We start from the raw sequence: 14,132 nt of genomic DNA on the forward strand, positions 1-14,132 counted from the left end.
TTTTTTTTTTTTGAGACTGAGTTTCGCTCTTGTTACCCAGGCTGGAGTGCAATGGCGCGATCTCGGCTCACCGCAACCTCCGCCTCCTGGGTTCAGGCACTTCTCCTGCCTCAGCCTCCTGAGTACCTGGGATTACAGGCACGCACCACCATGCCCAGCTAATTTTTTGTATTTTTTAGTAGAGACGGGGTTTCACCGTGTTGACCAGGATGGTCTCGATCTCTCGACCTCGTGATCCACCCGCCTCGGCCTCCCAAAGTGCTGGGATTACAGGCTTGAGCCACCGCGCCCGGCCTTGTATCATGTTTTTGACCCTGAGTTACAGATGCTGAAAGTGAAAGGAATTGATCACATCGAGATAACAGAGTATAGGTCAGAATCAAGGACTAAGTGTTTTGAAAAACTTGGTTTCAATGTCTTTCAGAGATGTTTTGTGTGTAAGTCTGTAAAATATGTTCAGTCAGCAGAACTAATATTTTCTGAGTTGACAAACCCTTATTTATTAACTCCATCTCGTATGTTGTTAAAAAACATGAAAAATATTTCCCTGTAAGTTGGATTTTCTTTCTTTCTTTTTTTTGAAATGGAGTGTGGCTTCTGTTGCCCAGGCTGGAGTGCAGTGGCGCAATCTTGGCTCACTGCAACTTCTGTCTCCCAGGTTCGAGCGATTCTCTTGCCTCAGCCCATTTGTTTTTTATTATTTTATTTTATAGAGATGGGGTATTGCTCTCTAGCTCTCCAGCCTAGGCTGGAGTACGGTGGTATCATTGCATTTACCGTAACTTCAAGCTCACTGTAACCTCGATGAACTCGTGGGCTCGAGTAATCCTCTCAGCTTAGCCTCCCAAGTAGCTGGGACCACCGGCATGTGCAACACTCCTAATTTAAAAAAAAAAAAATGTGTAGATATGTAGTCTTGTTCTATTACCCAAGGTGGATTTCTTTCCATTTCTCTTGGAAGGCCTTTGTCGTGTGAGGAATAACAACTAGATTTTGATGGTCAAATGGAAGAAATTTTCAGTATTCTTACTAAAATTCATTGCTTTATAAAAGATATAACTGAAACTCCTAAGATATTATAAATACTTAAGATAAAAGAACACCCTTCTGGATATGCGATTAAAATAACCACAGGCATGGCATTGAAACCACAGTTTGTATTCTGATTGCTCTTCATATTCCAAAGGAAAGTGTTCTACAGATTGCTTAGCATATGTGTGGAGAGTTTGCTTGTAACTGGTCGGGACAGAAGTAAGATAATCAGCAGAGGTTATTATCCACAGTTTATATTCATTCTGCTGAGTCTCGGATATTTACGCATTATCTGTTGACTGTAAGCTCTAAGAAAGTTATATAGCAAAAAACAATGGAATAAAATTATTTAAGGAAAAAGTTGTTTAAAATATATTTTGTAGTGGAATTAGACTGGAAAACAAAGGCATGTGTTGTTTTTGTCTCAAAGAATACCTGTGATATGGATTTGATTTATTTTTAATTCAGTTTCTGGCCAGTGTTGTCTTTATATAATCAAGCATGAAAATAAGAGAATTTAAGTTGATCCCTTAAATCTTTTTTTTTTTCTCACTCCCTCTGTGGCTTTGGTTTATAAAGACAGAAATAATTAAAATAGAAGATTAAAGACCAGTTAGAATCCAGTTAAGCACTTTATTAAAACCCAAACTGCCCTTGGCTATAGCTAACTCACTGGGGCATTGCAAGATACTTTCAATTTTTAAGGGAAACAGTGCCATCTGTTGGGCATCTTGCAAACTACTACTGTCAAGTTGTATGGCCCTAACCAAATACTTACTAAACAGAAAGGTTAGTTGTAATGAACATTCGTGTGCACGTGTCCTTATAGTAGAACGATTTATAATCCTTTGGATATATACCCAGTAATGGGATTGCTGGGTCAAATGGAATTTCTGTTTCTAGGGCCTTGAGGAATCGCCACACTGTCTTCCACAATGGTTGAACTAATTTACACTCCCACCAACAGTGTAAAAGTGTTCCTATTTCTCCACATCCTCTCTAGCATCTGTTGTCTCCAGATTTTTTAATGATCGCCATTCTAACTGGCGTGAGATGGTATCTCAGTGTAGTTTTGATTTGCATTTCCCTGATGACCAGTGATGATGAGCATTTTTTCATATGTTTGTTGGCCTCATGTATGTCTTCTTTTGTAAAGTATCTGTTCATATCCTTTGCCCACTTTTGAATGGGCTTGTTTGTTTTTTTCTTAGCAAAGAACTGGAACCAACCCAAATGCCCATCGATGATAGACTGGACAGGGAAAATGTGGCACATATACACCATGGAATATTATGCAGCCATAAAAAAACAATGAGTTCGTGTCCTTTGTAGGGACATGGATGAACCTGGAAACCATCATTCTCAGCAAACTGACACAAGAGCAGAAAATCAAACACCGCATGTTCTCACTCATAGGCGGGTGTTGAACAATGAGAACACATGGACACAGGGAGGGGAGCACTACACACTGGGGTCTGTTGGGGGGAAATAGGGGAGGGACAGCAGGGGGAGGGGAGTTGGGGAGAGATAGCATGGGGAGAAGTGCTAGATGTGGGTGATGGGGAGGAAGGCAGCAGATCACACTGCCACATGTGTGTCTATGCAGCAATCTTGCATGTTCTTCACATGTACCCCAAAACCTAAAATGCAATAAAATAAATTAAAAAAATATATAAAATAATAAATATTAAAAAAAAAAAAGGTTAGTTGTTTGGTTTTGGTTTTGGCTTATGGATGTAGCAGCAGGAATTACTAAGACGCTAAGGACACTGAGAGCCTTTGCGGTAAAGACTTTGTTTGAACATTGAGCAGTAATAGTACTCTGGTTCCAAGACAAAGAAACTGACCCTAAGTGAACTGTTACTGGGGGCAGAATAGCAGTAACTCCTTGTTTGCAATGCAGAGATCCAGACTTTAATTGTTAAAAGGGGCATCTAATTTAGACAGTGTTTTCAAATTAAGGATTGACTCCAAAATTACAATGGAGTAGCCTCCAGAATTTCCTAGACTAGAAGTACAAGGTAGTAGTAAGACTGGGACTAGTATGACAAGTGAGGTTCTCATCTTAGGCGCAGAATTTAAAGGAGTACAGAGAGGTTCGGTAATCACAATAAATGCATCATTTTTAAAAGATGAATATTAATGCAAACAACTCATAATGCACAAAATAATCAATTTTAAATAAAGACTGGATCCGATCCTGCACTTGTTTGACTCACCTCACTGTCCTCAACCTAACCCTGGCCCTGGTATTACACATTAAACTTTTATAATCGTTTTTTCTTTTTTTTTTTTTTTTTTTGAGAGAGAGACACTCACTCTGTCCCCCCAGGCTGGAGTGCAGTGGTGTGATCTCAACTCCCTGCAACCTCTGCCTCCTGGGTTCAAGCGATTCTCATGCCTCAGCCTCCCAAGTAGCTGGAATTACAGGGGTGCACTAACACGCCTGGCTCATTTTTGTATTTTGAGTACAGATGGGGTTTTGCCATGTTGGCCAGGCTGATTCTCTAACTCCCAACTTCAAGTGATCCACCTGTGTTGGCCTCCCAAGTGCAGGGATTACAGGAGCCACCATGCTTGCCTGTAATCATAATTATTAAAGAATTTGCTGTGGATTGGATTCTAATATTCAACCATAAAAGTTGTAATTCTGAACTCTGGGAAATGGAGGAAGGCTAGGGGATAGGGTAAAGGAGCCCAAGGAGGTAGGTTATCAATGGAATCAAAGTTCTGATTTCATATTTGATATAAAGCAATATCTCCTATTTCTAGACGGATATCTTATTTGAATGTTTTCTTGTAGCATGGCGGACACCGATCTGTTCATGGAATGTGAGGAGGAGGAGTTGGAGCCATGGCAGAAAATCAGTGATGTCATTGAGGACTCTGTAGTTGAAGATTATAATTCAGTGGATAAAACTACCACAGGTAACAAAAGTTCTTCTCATCTTAGATGGTCGTTTGATTAAATTGAATGGCATTTTCGTTCAAAAAGTGTGACATGGAAAAGAGCTTTAAGAATCCAGGGAGACCTCATTGTGGCACTGGTGCTACCTTTTTTTCCAAGATCTATCTGTGAAAACCTCAGTTTCCTCATCCATATTGCTAGAAACTATATATTTAATTCATCAAAAACACTGGAAGATTGGATTAACCAATGTTTATCAAATATCTAGCAGTCTTCTTACTAAAAGATGTATGAACAAGAATTCAAAGTGGTGGTGTGTGTGTCAGTGCTTATTTATGTACCCAGTCAAAAATAGGTTCCCAGAGTCTTGATTTTTTTGTTTGTTTTGTTTTGTTTTTCTTGAACTTGGTTTCCTTTGTGAGCTGAGTAGAAATTGCTTTGTGTCTGCCTTCATGGACAGTTTACAAATTTAGGCTTGTTAGCTTTTCTTTCATAAAGGTGATACTGCTGGGTCAAATTCTAGATTGCCCTGAATTCAGAAAATGGGTGATAGTTCTTTTTTTCCCTAAATTGTACCAGTTGGTCTTTATTTTTATCTTCCCTGCCTTGAGAGCTGAAGATAGCATTGGTTTAGGCTGAACTAGGACACAGGTCAGGGTCTTTGGATGGCTTAATATGCATGGTCATGAATACCACTAGTGGCAATAATAAACCTTTGAGTCCTAGAGGTTTGCTAGTGCTATGTAAGCTAAACATTAAAACCCCAGTTCAGTGGGCTCAGTGATGTAACTTAATTAACCAGGAGATGTGAGACAAAGAAGGAATTGTGTCTAAATGGTGGACTAAGGGATAAGTAGGAGGAGAAATCACATGGACAATTAGATGTATGAAACTGGAAACTTTCTGGCTATAGCCCACAACAAGATGGAAAGGGAAGATTAGAGCAGTATCCTTTAGTGTCATCTGTCCCTGTCTCCAAGTGACTGTGCCTCCCCTTCCCCACAGTTTCTGTGAGCCAGCAGCCAGTCTCGGCTCCAGTGCCCATCGCTGCCCATGCTTCTGTTGCTGGGCACCTCTCTACATCCACCACCGTTAGTAGCAGCGGGGCACAGAACAGCGACAGTACAAAGAAGACTCTTGTCACACTAATTGCCAACAACAATGGTAAGTGGGATTATTGGGAAATAATAATCCTGGGCTAGAGGGATGAAAGAATAAAAAAGGTCTTAGGAACAGCCATACCTGTTTAGTTACGTACAGATGTGGTTCTACTAGTTGGAAAATGAATTTAGTAATGATATGGAAGTGATTCTGTAGATTGTATAGTCCTTCTAAGTTAGTGCTGACTTGATACTGGCGTTTCAAGTGAGAGAGCAGTAGATTCTTGCTACTGATAATTTCTAGGACAGAAAATGTCAACTCAAAATTCTTAACTGTTAAAGAGATCTGGGGCTTTTTTGGTTTGGTTGGTTGGTTGGTTGTTTTGTTTCTTGAATTAGAAGAATTCTGTTAGTTTGGTTAAGAGTTTTCCCAGGGCAGTTTTTCTCTGGCAGATTCATTTGTTTATTGGTTCCTGAGTATGGAAGATAGGATAGGGCTGTTGTCTACGTGAAAGAAATGTTGAAAGACTAGTGTTTATAGTGTTTTTTTTTTCTAGAGATGCTATATAGTAATTGGTTTCTGTTTAATTTCTGATGTCTATTTCTGTACTCTGAAGGTGAGTTACTGACCAGTTATATCTCAAGATTCACAACTGAAATAGGCACTTTCATAGAATCATTGCGTTGCTGCAAGAGACTTTATTTTTAATTATTTTATTTCCTTTAAAATTAAAATAGTTGTATTACTACAAAAATAATATATGCAGCTGGGCATGGTGGCTTATGCCTGTAATCCCAGCAATTTGGGAGGCCCAGGCTGGCAGATCACCTGAGGGCAGGAGTTTGAGACCAGCCTGGCCAATATTGTGAAATCCCTACTAAAAAAATACTAAAATCTCTACCAAAAATACAAAAATTAGGTGGGTGTGATGCTGGATGACTGTAATCCCATCTACTTGGGAGGCTGAAGCAGGAGAATCCCTTGAACCCAGGAGGCGGGGGTTGCAGTGAGCCAAGATCATGCCACTGCACTCTAGCCTGGGCAACAAGAGCAAAACTCCATCTCTCTCTTTCTCTCTCTCTCTCTCTCTCTCTCTCTCACACACACACACACGTATGTATATGTGTGTGTGTGTGTGTGTGTGTGTATATATATATATGCATTGTAGAAAAACTATAAAGTGAAAAAAATCAAAAGGAAGAAAAAACATTTTTTCACTATAATCCCACCACCTGGAGATAACTGAGTGTTACTTTTATACTGTATGTATGTTTATTTTTATATGTCTCTATATGTTATATGTAGTGATTTTCTTTTTACAAAAAAAGATTATACAAATTGTATGTTACCCTTTGCCCACTTTTTCCCCTTAATAGTGAATATCTTATTTTAATAGTCATCTATAACATTTTTGATGACTGACTATATTTTCCATTATTTGATTGACTTATTAACAATAGGTTGTAAGAGGGTATATTGCCATTTTAAAGAGCTTCAGTGAACATTTCTATCTGTCTTTTCTCATATCATTAATTAGTTCTGCGAATATATTTCTAAAAGTCAAATTGTTGGCTCAGAGGTCATTACAGTTTATAAGAATTGGGATCAGTATTGTTCCTGGATTGGCCATCTGAAAGTGTTATATTAGTTTATTTATTTATTTATTTATTTATTTATTTATTTATTTATTTATTGAGACGGAGTTTCACTCTTGTTATCCAGGCTGGAGTGCAATGGCACGATCTCGGCTCACCGCAACCTCCGCCTCCTGGGTTCAGGCAATTCTCCTGCCTCAGCCTCCTGAGTAGCTGGGATTACAGGCATGTGCCACCATGCCCAGCTGATTTTTTGTATTTTTAGTAGAGACAGGGTTTCACCATGTTGACCAGGATGGTCTCGATCTCTTGACCTCGTGATCCACCCGCCTCAGCCTCCCAAAGTACTAGTTTATATTTCTATTAGAAGAGCGTATGATTTTTAATTTGGGGATGTATCCATTTATGTATGCATTCCCCTATTCTTGGACATTTATTAGGGTCCCATCTTTTGTGATTACAAATGATACTGTGGTGAACATTCTCAGGCATGTGTCTTTGTCCACTGTGTAAGCGTATCTTTAGTATAAAGTCTTAGAGGTGAGATTTGCTGGATCAAGTGTTTATAATTAAATAGACGTTGTCAAGCTGTCCTAATAGGTTGCTCTAAATAGGTGTCCACCAATAGCTCTTTCTCCGTTTTGTTATCAACTTTAAGTATTATCAGACTTTTAAAACTTTATAATTTCCAAAGGTTTTGAGTATTTGGGTACTCAAAATATGCTTATGTTATTAGAAAACTTTTGACTTCTAAACAACTTATAAATAGGGACCCTTGTATATATAAAGATCTGGAACCATTTATGTAGAGAATTCTCTTATTTTACAGATGTGGAAACTGAGGCCTAGAGAGTCTAAATAATTTGCTTTAGTTATAAATAATAACTTAGTAGTTACTAAGTGACTAAACTGGATTTGAATTCTCTGGACTTAAAAGCTTTCGGGATTTCTACTGTATTATATTGCTTCTCTCTCTCTCTCTCTTTCTCTCCCTCTCGTGTGTGCATGCGTGTGTGTGTGTGTGTGTGTGTGTGTGTGTGTTAAGCCAGTCAAATTTAGCAGTGGGGGGGGTTGTATACCAACTTTTAGTGACACTAATGTTTATAAGTTCTGATAACGCACTACCATTGGACTAGTCCGGTGTGTCTCTTAAACTGTTAAAAACCTGTTAGCAACCAGCGTACCTAACCTTTTCTTTGATCCCAGGGTTCCAAGGCCCACACTGAGATGGCTGTGCAACTTTTTTTTTCCCTGAGACAGGATATCGCTTTGTCACCCAGGTTGGAGTACAGTGGCGTGAACACAGCTCACTGTAGCCTCAACCTCCCTAGCTCAGCAGTCCTCCCACCTCAGCCCTCCAAGTAGCGCTTACAGGCACATGCCACCGTGCCGGGGTAATTTTTGTAATTTTTATAGAGACAGGGTTTTACCATGTTACTCAGGCTGGTCACAGACTGCTGAGCTCAAGTGATCCTCCTCAGCTTCCCAAAGTGAACATTTCTGTCAGGCATGAGTGAGCCACCATGCCAGGCCAGCTGAGCATCTATCTTATGACATGCTAAGATAACCTAGTCTCCTTGACTCCTTTAGTGTATCCGTGATTCTTGAGCTGGCCTAAGTTCAGTGTACTAATTTTTTCTAAAAGATATAAATTGACTTTATTTACTTCAAAAGCTTCTAATATTTAAATTAAGACGTTAACCCATAACCCATGTTCGTGAAGAAAAGAAGACAGTGGGTATAGACTGGTAACCACAGTCTTGTGTATTCCTAAAAAATTTTGATGCATAAATAAGCATAAATTAATTGGTCTAATTTATCTCACTTTATGTGTCTATATAAAAAATACATACAGTTCTTTTTGTATGTAACTTTTTTCATCATAGTTTTTTTTTTTTTTTTTTTTTTTTTTGAGATGGAATCTCCCTCTGCTACCCAGGCTGGAGTGCAGTGGTGCCATGCGATCTTGGCCCACTGCAACCTCTGCCCCCCGGGTTCAAGTAATTCTCTTGCGTCAGCCTCCTGAGTAGCTGGGATTACAGGCATGCACCAACATGCCTGGCTAAGTTTTTTTCTATTTTTAGTAGAGATGAGGTTTTATCATGTTGACTAGGCTGGTCTCGAACTGCTGACCTCAGGCGATTTGCCTGCCTTGGCCTCCCAAAGTACTGGGATTATAGGCGTGAGCCACCACTCCTGGCCATAGGGATATGGCTTCAGAATGAAGTGAGTAAGAAATATTGCCTCTTACAACCCAGTTTCTCTTTAAGCCTTCAGTTTAATTGTATTGGTATATTATCCACTTACTACATTAGTAACATAGAAAATGAGAATAACTTTTTTTTTTTTTTTTTTTTTTTTTTTTAAGAACTGTCTTAGTCCATCACCCAGGCTGGAGTGCAGTGGCACAGTCTCTTTTTAGTAGAGACAGGGTTTCACCATGTTGTCCAGGCTGGTCTCAATTTCCTGACCTCAAGTGATGCATCCGCCATGGCTTCCCAAAGTACTGAGATTACAGATGTTAGCCTCTGCTCCCAGCCAGCAAATGAGAATAACTTTTTAACAATTTGGTATTGTTTCACTTAGTGTACGAGATTCTTTAGAAAGTTTAGAAATTTAGGCCAGGCACAGAAGCTCTTGCCTGTATTCCCAGCACTTTGGAAGGCCAAGGTGGGAGGATCACTTGAGGTTAAGAGTTCGAGACTAGCCTGGCCAACATGGTGAAACCCCATCTCTACTAAAATACAAAAATTAGCCAGGCGTGGTGGTGCCTGCCTGTAATCCCAACCACTCGGGGGGCTGAGGCAGGAGAATCGCTTGAACCCGGGAGGTGGAGGTTGCATTGAGCCGAGACCGTGCCATTGCACTCCAGCCTGGGTGGCATAGAAAGAAGAAAAAACCAGAAAGTTTAGAAATTTAAACTTAAAAAAAAATTTGTGGTCTCAGAAGAGGGAAAGATTTCTTAAACCAAATTTTAAAAAAGCTAACCATAAAGGGTAAAACTGATAAATAGAACTACACTAAAGATGTGATGTAAAAAAAAAAAAAAAATGGGCTTTGCAGACGCGGACGCCGCCTGGAGCCTTCTAGTATCAGCCATGGTCAACCCCACTGTGTTCTCCGACATTGCCGTCGACGGCGAGCTCTTGGGCCGCGTCTCTTTCGAGCTGTTTGCAGACAAGGTTCCAAAGACAGCAGAAAATTTTCGTGCTCTGAGCACTGGAGAGAAAGGATTTGGTTATAAGGGTTCCTGCTTTCCCGGAATTATTCCAGGGTTTATGTGTCAGGGTGGTGACTTCACACGCCATAATGGCACTGGTGGCAAGTCCATCTACGGGGAGAAATTTGAGGATGAGAACTTCATCCTAAAGCATACAGGTCCCGGCATCTTGTCCATGGCAAATGCTGGACCCAACACAAACGGCTCCCAATTTTTCATCTGCACTGTCAAGACTGAGTGGTTGGATGGCAAGCATGTGGTCTTTGGCAAGGTGAAAGAAGGCATGAATATTGTGGAGGCCATGGAGTGCTTTGGGTCCAGGAATGACAGGACCAGCAAGAAGATCACCATTGCTGACTGTGGACAACTTTAATAAGTTTGACTGTGTTTTATCTTAACCACCAGACATTCCTTCTGTAGCTCAGGAGAGCACCCCTCCACCCCATTTGCTCGCAGTGTCCTAAAATCTGTGCTCTCGCTGCAGTTCCCTTTGGATTCCATGTTTTCCTTATTCCCTTCCATGCCTAGCTGGATTGCAGAGTTAAGTTTATGATTATGAAATAAAGACTAAATAACAACAACAACAACAAAAAATCACTGAGAAGACAAACCACAAACTGGAAGGTGTTTGCAGCATCTCTTACTTTTTTTTTGAGACAGAGTCTCACTTTGTTGCCCAGGCTGGAGTGCAGTGGTGCAATCTTGGCTCACTGCAGTCTCCAGCTCCCAAGTCCAAGTTCAAACAATTCTCATGCCTCAGCCTCCCAAGTAGCTGGAACTACAGACGCTGGCCACTGTGCCCAGCTAACTTTTGTATTTTTAGTAGAGACAGTGTTTCACCATGTTGGCCAGGCTGTTGTTGAACCCCTGACCTCAAGTAATATGCCTACCTTGGCCTCCCAAAGTGCTGGGATTACACACATGAGCCAACGTACCTGGGCCTTAAAAGGTTAAACATAGAATTACCATATGACCCAGCAGCTCTACTCCTAGCTGTATACCCAAGAGAATGGAAAACATATGTTCACATATAAAAACTTGCGCACAAATGTTCATAGTAGTATTGTTTGTTATAGCCAAAAGTAAAACAACCTGTGTCCATCAATTATTGGATAAACAAAATGCAGTATATGTATACAATGGAATATTATTAGCCCATAAAATGGAATGAAACACTGATCCATTCTATAACATAGATAAACCTTGAAAACATAATGCTGAGAAGAAGCAGACATACAAAATTAGCCGGGCGTGGTGACACAGGCCTCCAATCCCAGCTACTAGGGAGGCTGAGGCAGGAGACTTGCTTGAACTGAAGAGGTGGAGGTTGCAGTTAGTCAAGATCCTGGCTCTGCACTCCAGCCTGGGCAACAAGAGTGAAACTCTGTCTCAAAAAAAGAAAAACCAAACACAAAAGTTCACATGTTATGTGATTTCATCTATATGAAATGTCTTGAATAGGCAAGTCCAGAGAGATAGAAATTAGATTCTTGGTTGCCAGGTGCTGGGAGGAGAAAAGAATGGGGAATAACTCCTAGGGAAAATGAGGTTTCTTTTGAGGGTGATGAAAATATACTGGAACTGGGCTGGGCACAGTGGCTCATGCTTGTAATCCTAGCTCTTTGGGAGGCCAAGGCGGGTGGATCACCAGAGATCAGGAATTGTAGACCAGCCTGGTTAACATGGTGAAACCTTGTTTCTACTGAAAATACAATTAACTGGGCATGGTGGCGAGTGTCTGTGATCCCAGCACCTTGGGAGTCTGAGGCAGGAGAATTATTTGAACCTGGGAGGCGGAGGTTGCAGTGAGCCGAGATTGCACTCCAGCTTGGGCAACAAGAATGAAACTTCGTCTCAAAAAAAAGAAAAGAAAAGAAAATGTTCTGGAAATGATGATGATGGTTGCACAACCTTGTGAATATACTAAAAATTACTCAATTGTGTACTTTAAATGGGTAATATGTAGATTATACGCAAAGCTGGGGTGTGTGTGTGTGTGTGTGTGTGTGTGTGTGTGTGTGTGTCTGTCTGTCTGTTTTGTTTTTAAGAAAGTATTAGGTCCGGGCGCGGTGGTTCATACCTGTAATCCCAGCAATTTGGAAGTCCAAGGTGGGCAGATCATTTGAGGTCAGGAGTTCAAGACCAGCCTGATCAACATGGTGAAACCTTGTCTCTACTAAAAATGCAAAAAAATTAGCCGGGCATGGTGGCACTTGTGTGTTGTCCTAGCTACTCGGGAGGCGGGAGAATAGCTTGACCCCGGGAGGTGGAGGTGGCAGTGAGCTGAGATCGTACCACTGCACTCCAGCCTGGGCGACAGAGCAAGACTCTGTCTCAAAAAAAAAAAGAAAGTATCAGAAATAAAATTTTGGAATTTTTTTTTTTGACAGAGTTTCAACTCTGTTGCCCAGGTTGGAGTGTGGTGGCATGATCTCAGTTCATTGCGTGGTGGAATATTTTTACTATTCTCTTTCATGTTCTTTAGAATTTATTACTCAGTATCTCGTTTCATAATGTTTCCTTCCTGTGCAAACATAAGTTCTGACTGATCTTATGTTTGCACAGGAAGGAAACATTATGAAATGAAATTAACTATTGCTTAATTCTTTAGAGTTCTGAATGATATGAATTTAATTTTATACATTTCTTGCAATGTAACTATGGTTTTCAATTCCTATTTTATTTAGCCCTCTATTTCTGGGGTTTAAGGGTATGTAAGTAAACATTAAGAATGAAGGAAGGTCAGGCTTTGGGAAGCCGAGGTGGGTGGATCACCTGAGGTTAGAAGTTCGAGACCAGCCTGGCCAAATAGTGAAACCCCATCTCTACTAAAAAAATTGCCAGGCATGGTGGCAAGGTGCCTGTAATCCCAGCTACTTGGGAGGCTGAGTCAGGAGAACCACTTGAACCTGGAAGGCGGAGGTTGCAGTGAGCCGAGATCATGCCATTGCACTCCAGCTTGGGTGACAGTGCAAAACTCCATGTGAAAAAACAAAAATGAAAGAAAAAAAAATTAATCAAAATAACTTAGAGGGAGAAACTTAGTTATATACTCCTTTGATTTTTTTAAAATTCATAATGTGCTTGGTACTATGTGATGTCTGAAGAACAAAAGAAAATTCATGGAATTCATTTTCAATGAGGTGGATTGTTTTGTTTGATTTGTTTGTTTGTTAGCTTTGGTTTGCTTTGTTTGAGACAGGGCCTCACTCTGTTGCCCAGGCAGGAGTGTAGTAGTGGCACGAACCTGGCTGGCTCACTGTATCCTCCACCTCCAAAGCTCAAACAATCCTCCCACCTCACGCCCCCAAGTAGCTGGAACTACAGGCACACACCGCCACACCTGGCTATTTTTTGTTTTTTATTTTGAGTCTTTCTCACACTGCTGCCCAGGCTGGAGTGCAGTAGCAGGATCTTGGCTCACTGCAGCCTCTGCCGCCTGGGTTTGAGTGATTGTTGTGCCTCAGTCACCCAAGTAGCTGGGATTACAGGCATGTGCCACCATGCCCAGCTAACTTTTGTATTTTTAGTGGAAGTGGGCTTTCACCATGTTGGCCAGGCTGGTTTCGACCTCAAGTGATCTGCCTGCCTTGGCCTCCCAAAGTGCTGATATTATAGACGTGAGCCTTGTTTTGTTTTTGCATTGGGGTCTCACTGTGTTGCCCAGGTTGGACTCAAACTCCTGGGCCCAAGTGATCCTCCTGCTTCAGCCTCTCGAATAGCTGGGACTAGTGGTGCATACCACTGCTCTAGGCTGGATAATCCCTTTAAAGGCTTTTTAAAAAGTACCAGAATTCTGATTGCCCTTTCATCCTCTGGAGATAGAACCTTGTAAGACATTTGAATTTTCAGAATTCCTTTGAGCAAAGATTTAATAAGATTGCAGAAATTATTTAAAATGCTTCTAAATAAGCAAGAATAATTTACCCAGCGTGACTTTCCATAGGCTGGCTTTTGCTTTCCATTGAATTGTGAATCTAATCTGGTCTTCGAAAACCACTATTTTCTTTGTCTCATATTTTTGGAAAAATTCTAACATTCCACGAAAATTTAAACTTGACCCTGATATAAGAGAAAATGTTTGCAGAAAATGCTGTTAACATTCTTTATAATGGTATTTACGGGTTTCATGGAAACCTGGTCTGTCTTTAAGAGACTTGGGAATGCTGATTGATTTCACATAAATGCAAAAAACCTCCATCTTTCCCTTCTTGTATTTAATTGGCATATTGAGCCAGGAATTGTCTTTTTTTTTTTTTTTTTTTTTTTTTTTTTT

The 14,132-nt window shown here is 40.6% G+C and overlaps 2 protein-coding genes across 2 annotated transcripts in view; both read left to right on the forward strand.

Annotated features, from left to right (window-relative positions):
* POGZ (pogo transposable element derived with ZNF domain) overlaps positions 1–14,132 on the forward strand; it is a 57,096-nt gene that overhangs the window by 14,613 nt on the left and 28,351 nt on the right. The window contains exons 2-3 of the mRNA XM_032267486.1: positions 3,836–3,960; positions 4,946–5,104. Coding sequence (XP_032123377.1) covers positions 3,836–3,960; positions 4,946–5,104 — 284 coding nt within the window. The remainder of the gene's footprint in view (positions 1–3,835; positions 3,961–4,945; positions 5,105–14,132) is intronic.
* Positions 9,557–10,434, forward strand: LOC116542488 (peptidyl-prolyl cis-trans isomerase A-like). Its single transcript, XM_032267449.1, has one exon. It carries the CDS (start codon positions 9,687–9,689, stop codon positions 10,227–10,229), a length of 543 nt encoding a protein of 180 aa, XP_032123340.1. The 5' UTR covers positions 9,557–9,686; the 3' UTR covers positions 10,230–10,434.

Source organism: Sapajus apella, unplaced genomic scaffold (genome assembly GCF_009761245.1).
Source record: "Sapajus apella isolate SASKATOON/1434 unplaced genomic scaffold, GSC_monkey_1.0 scaffold169, whole genome shotgun sequence".
NCBI classification, from domain to species: Eukaryota; Metazoa; Chordata; class Mammalia; order Primates; family Cebidae; genus Sapajus; species Sapajus apella.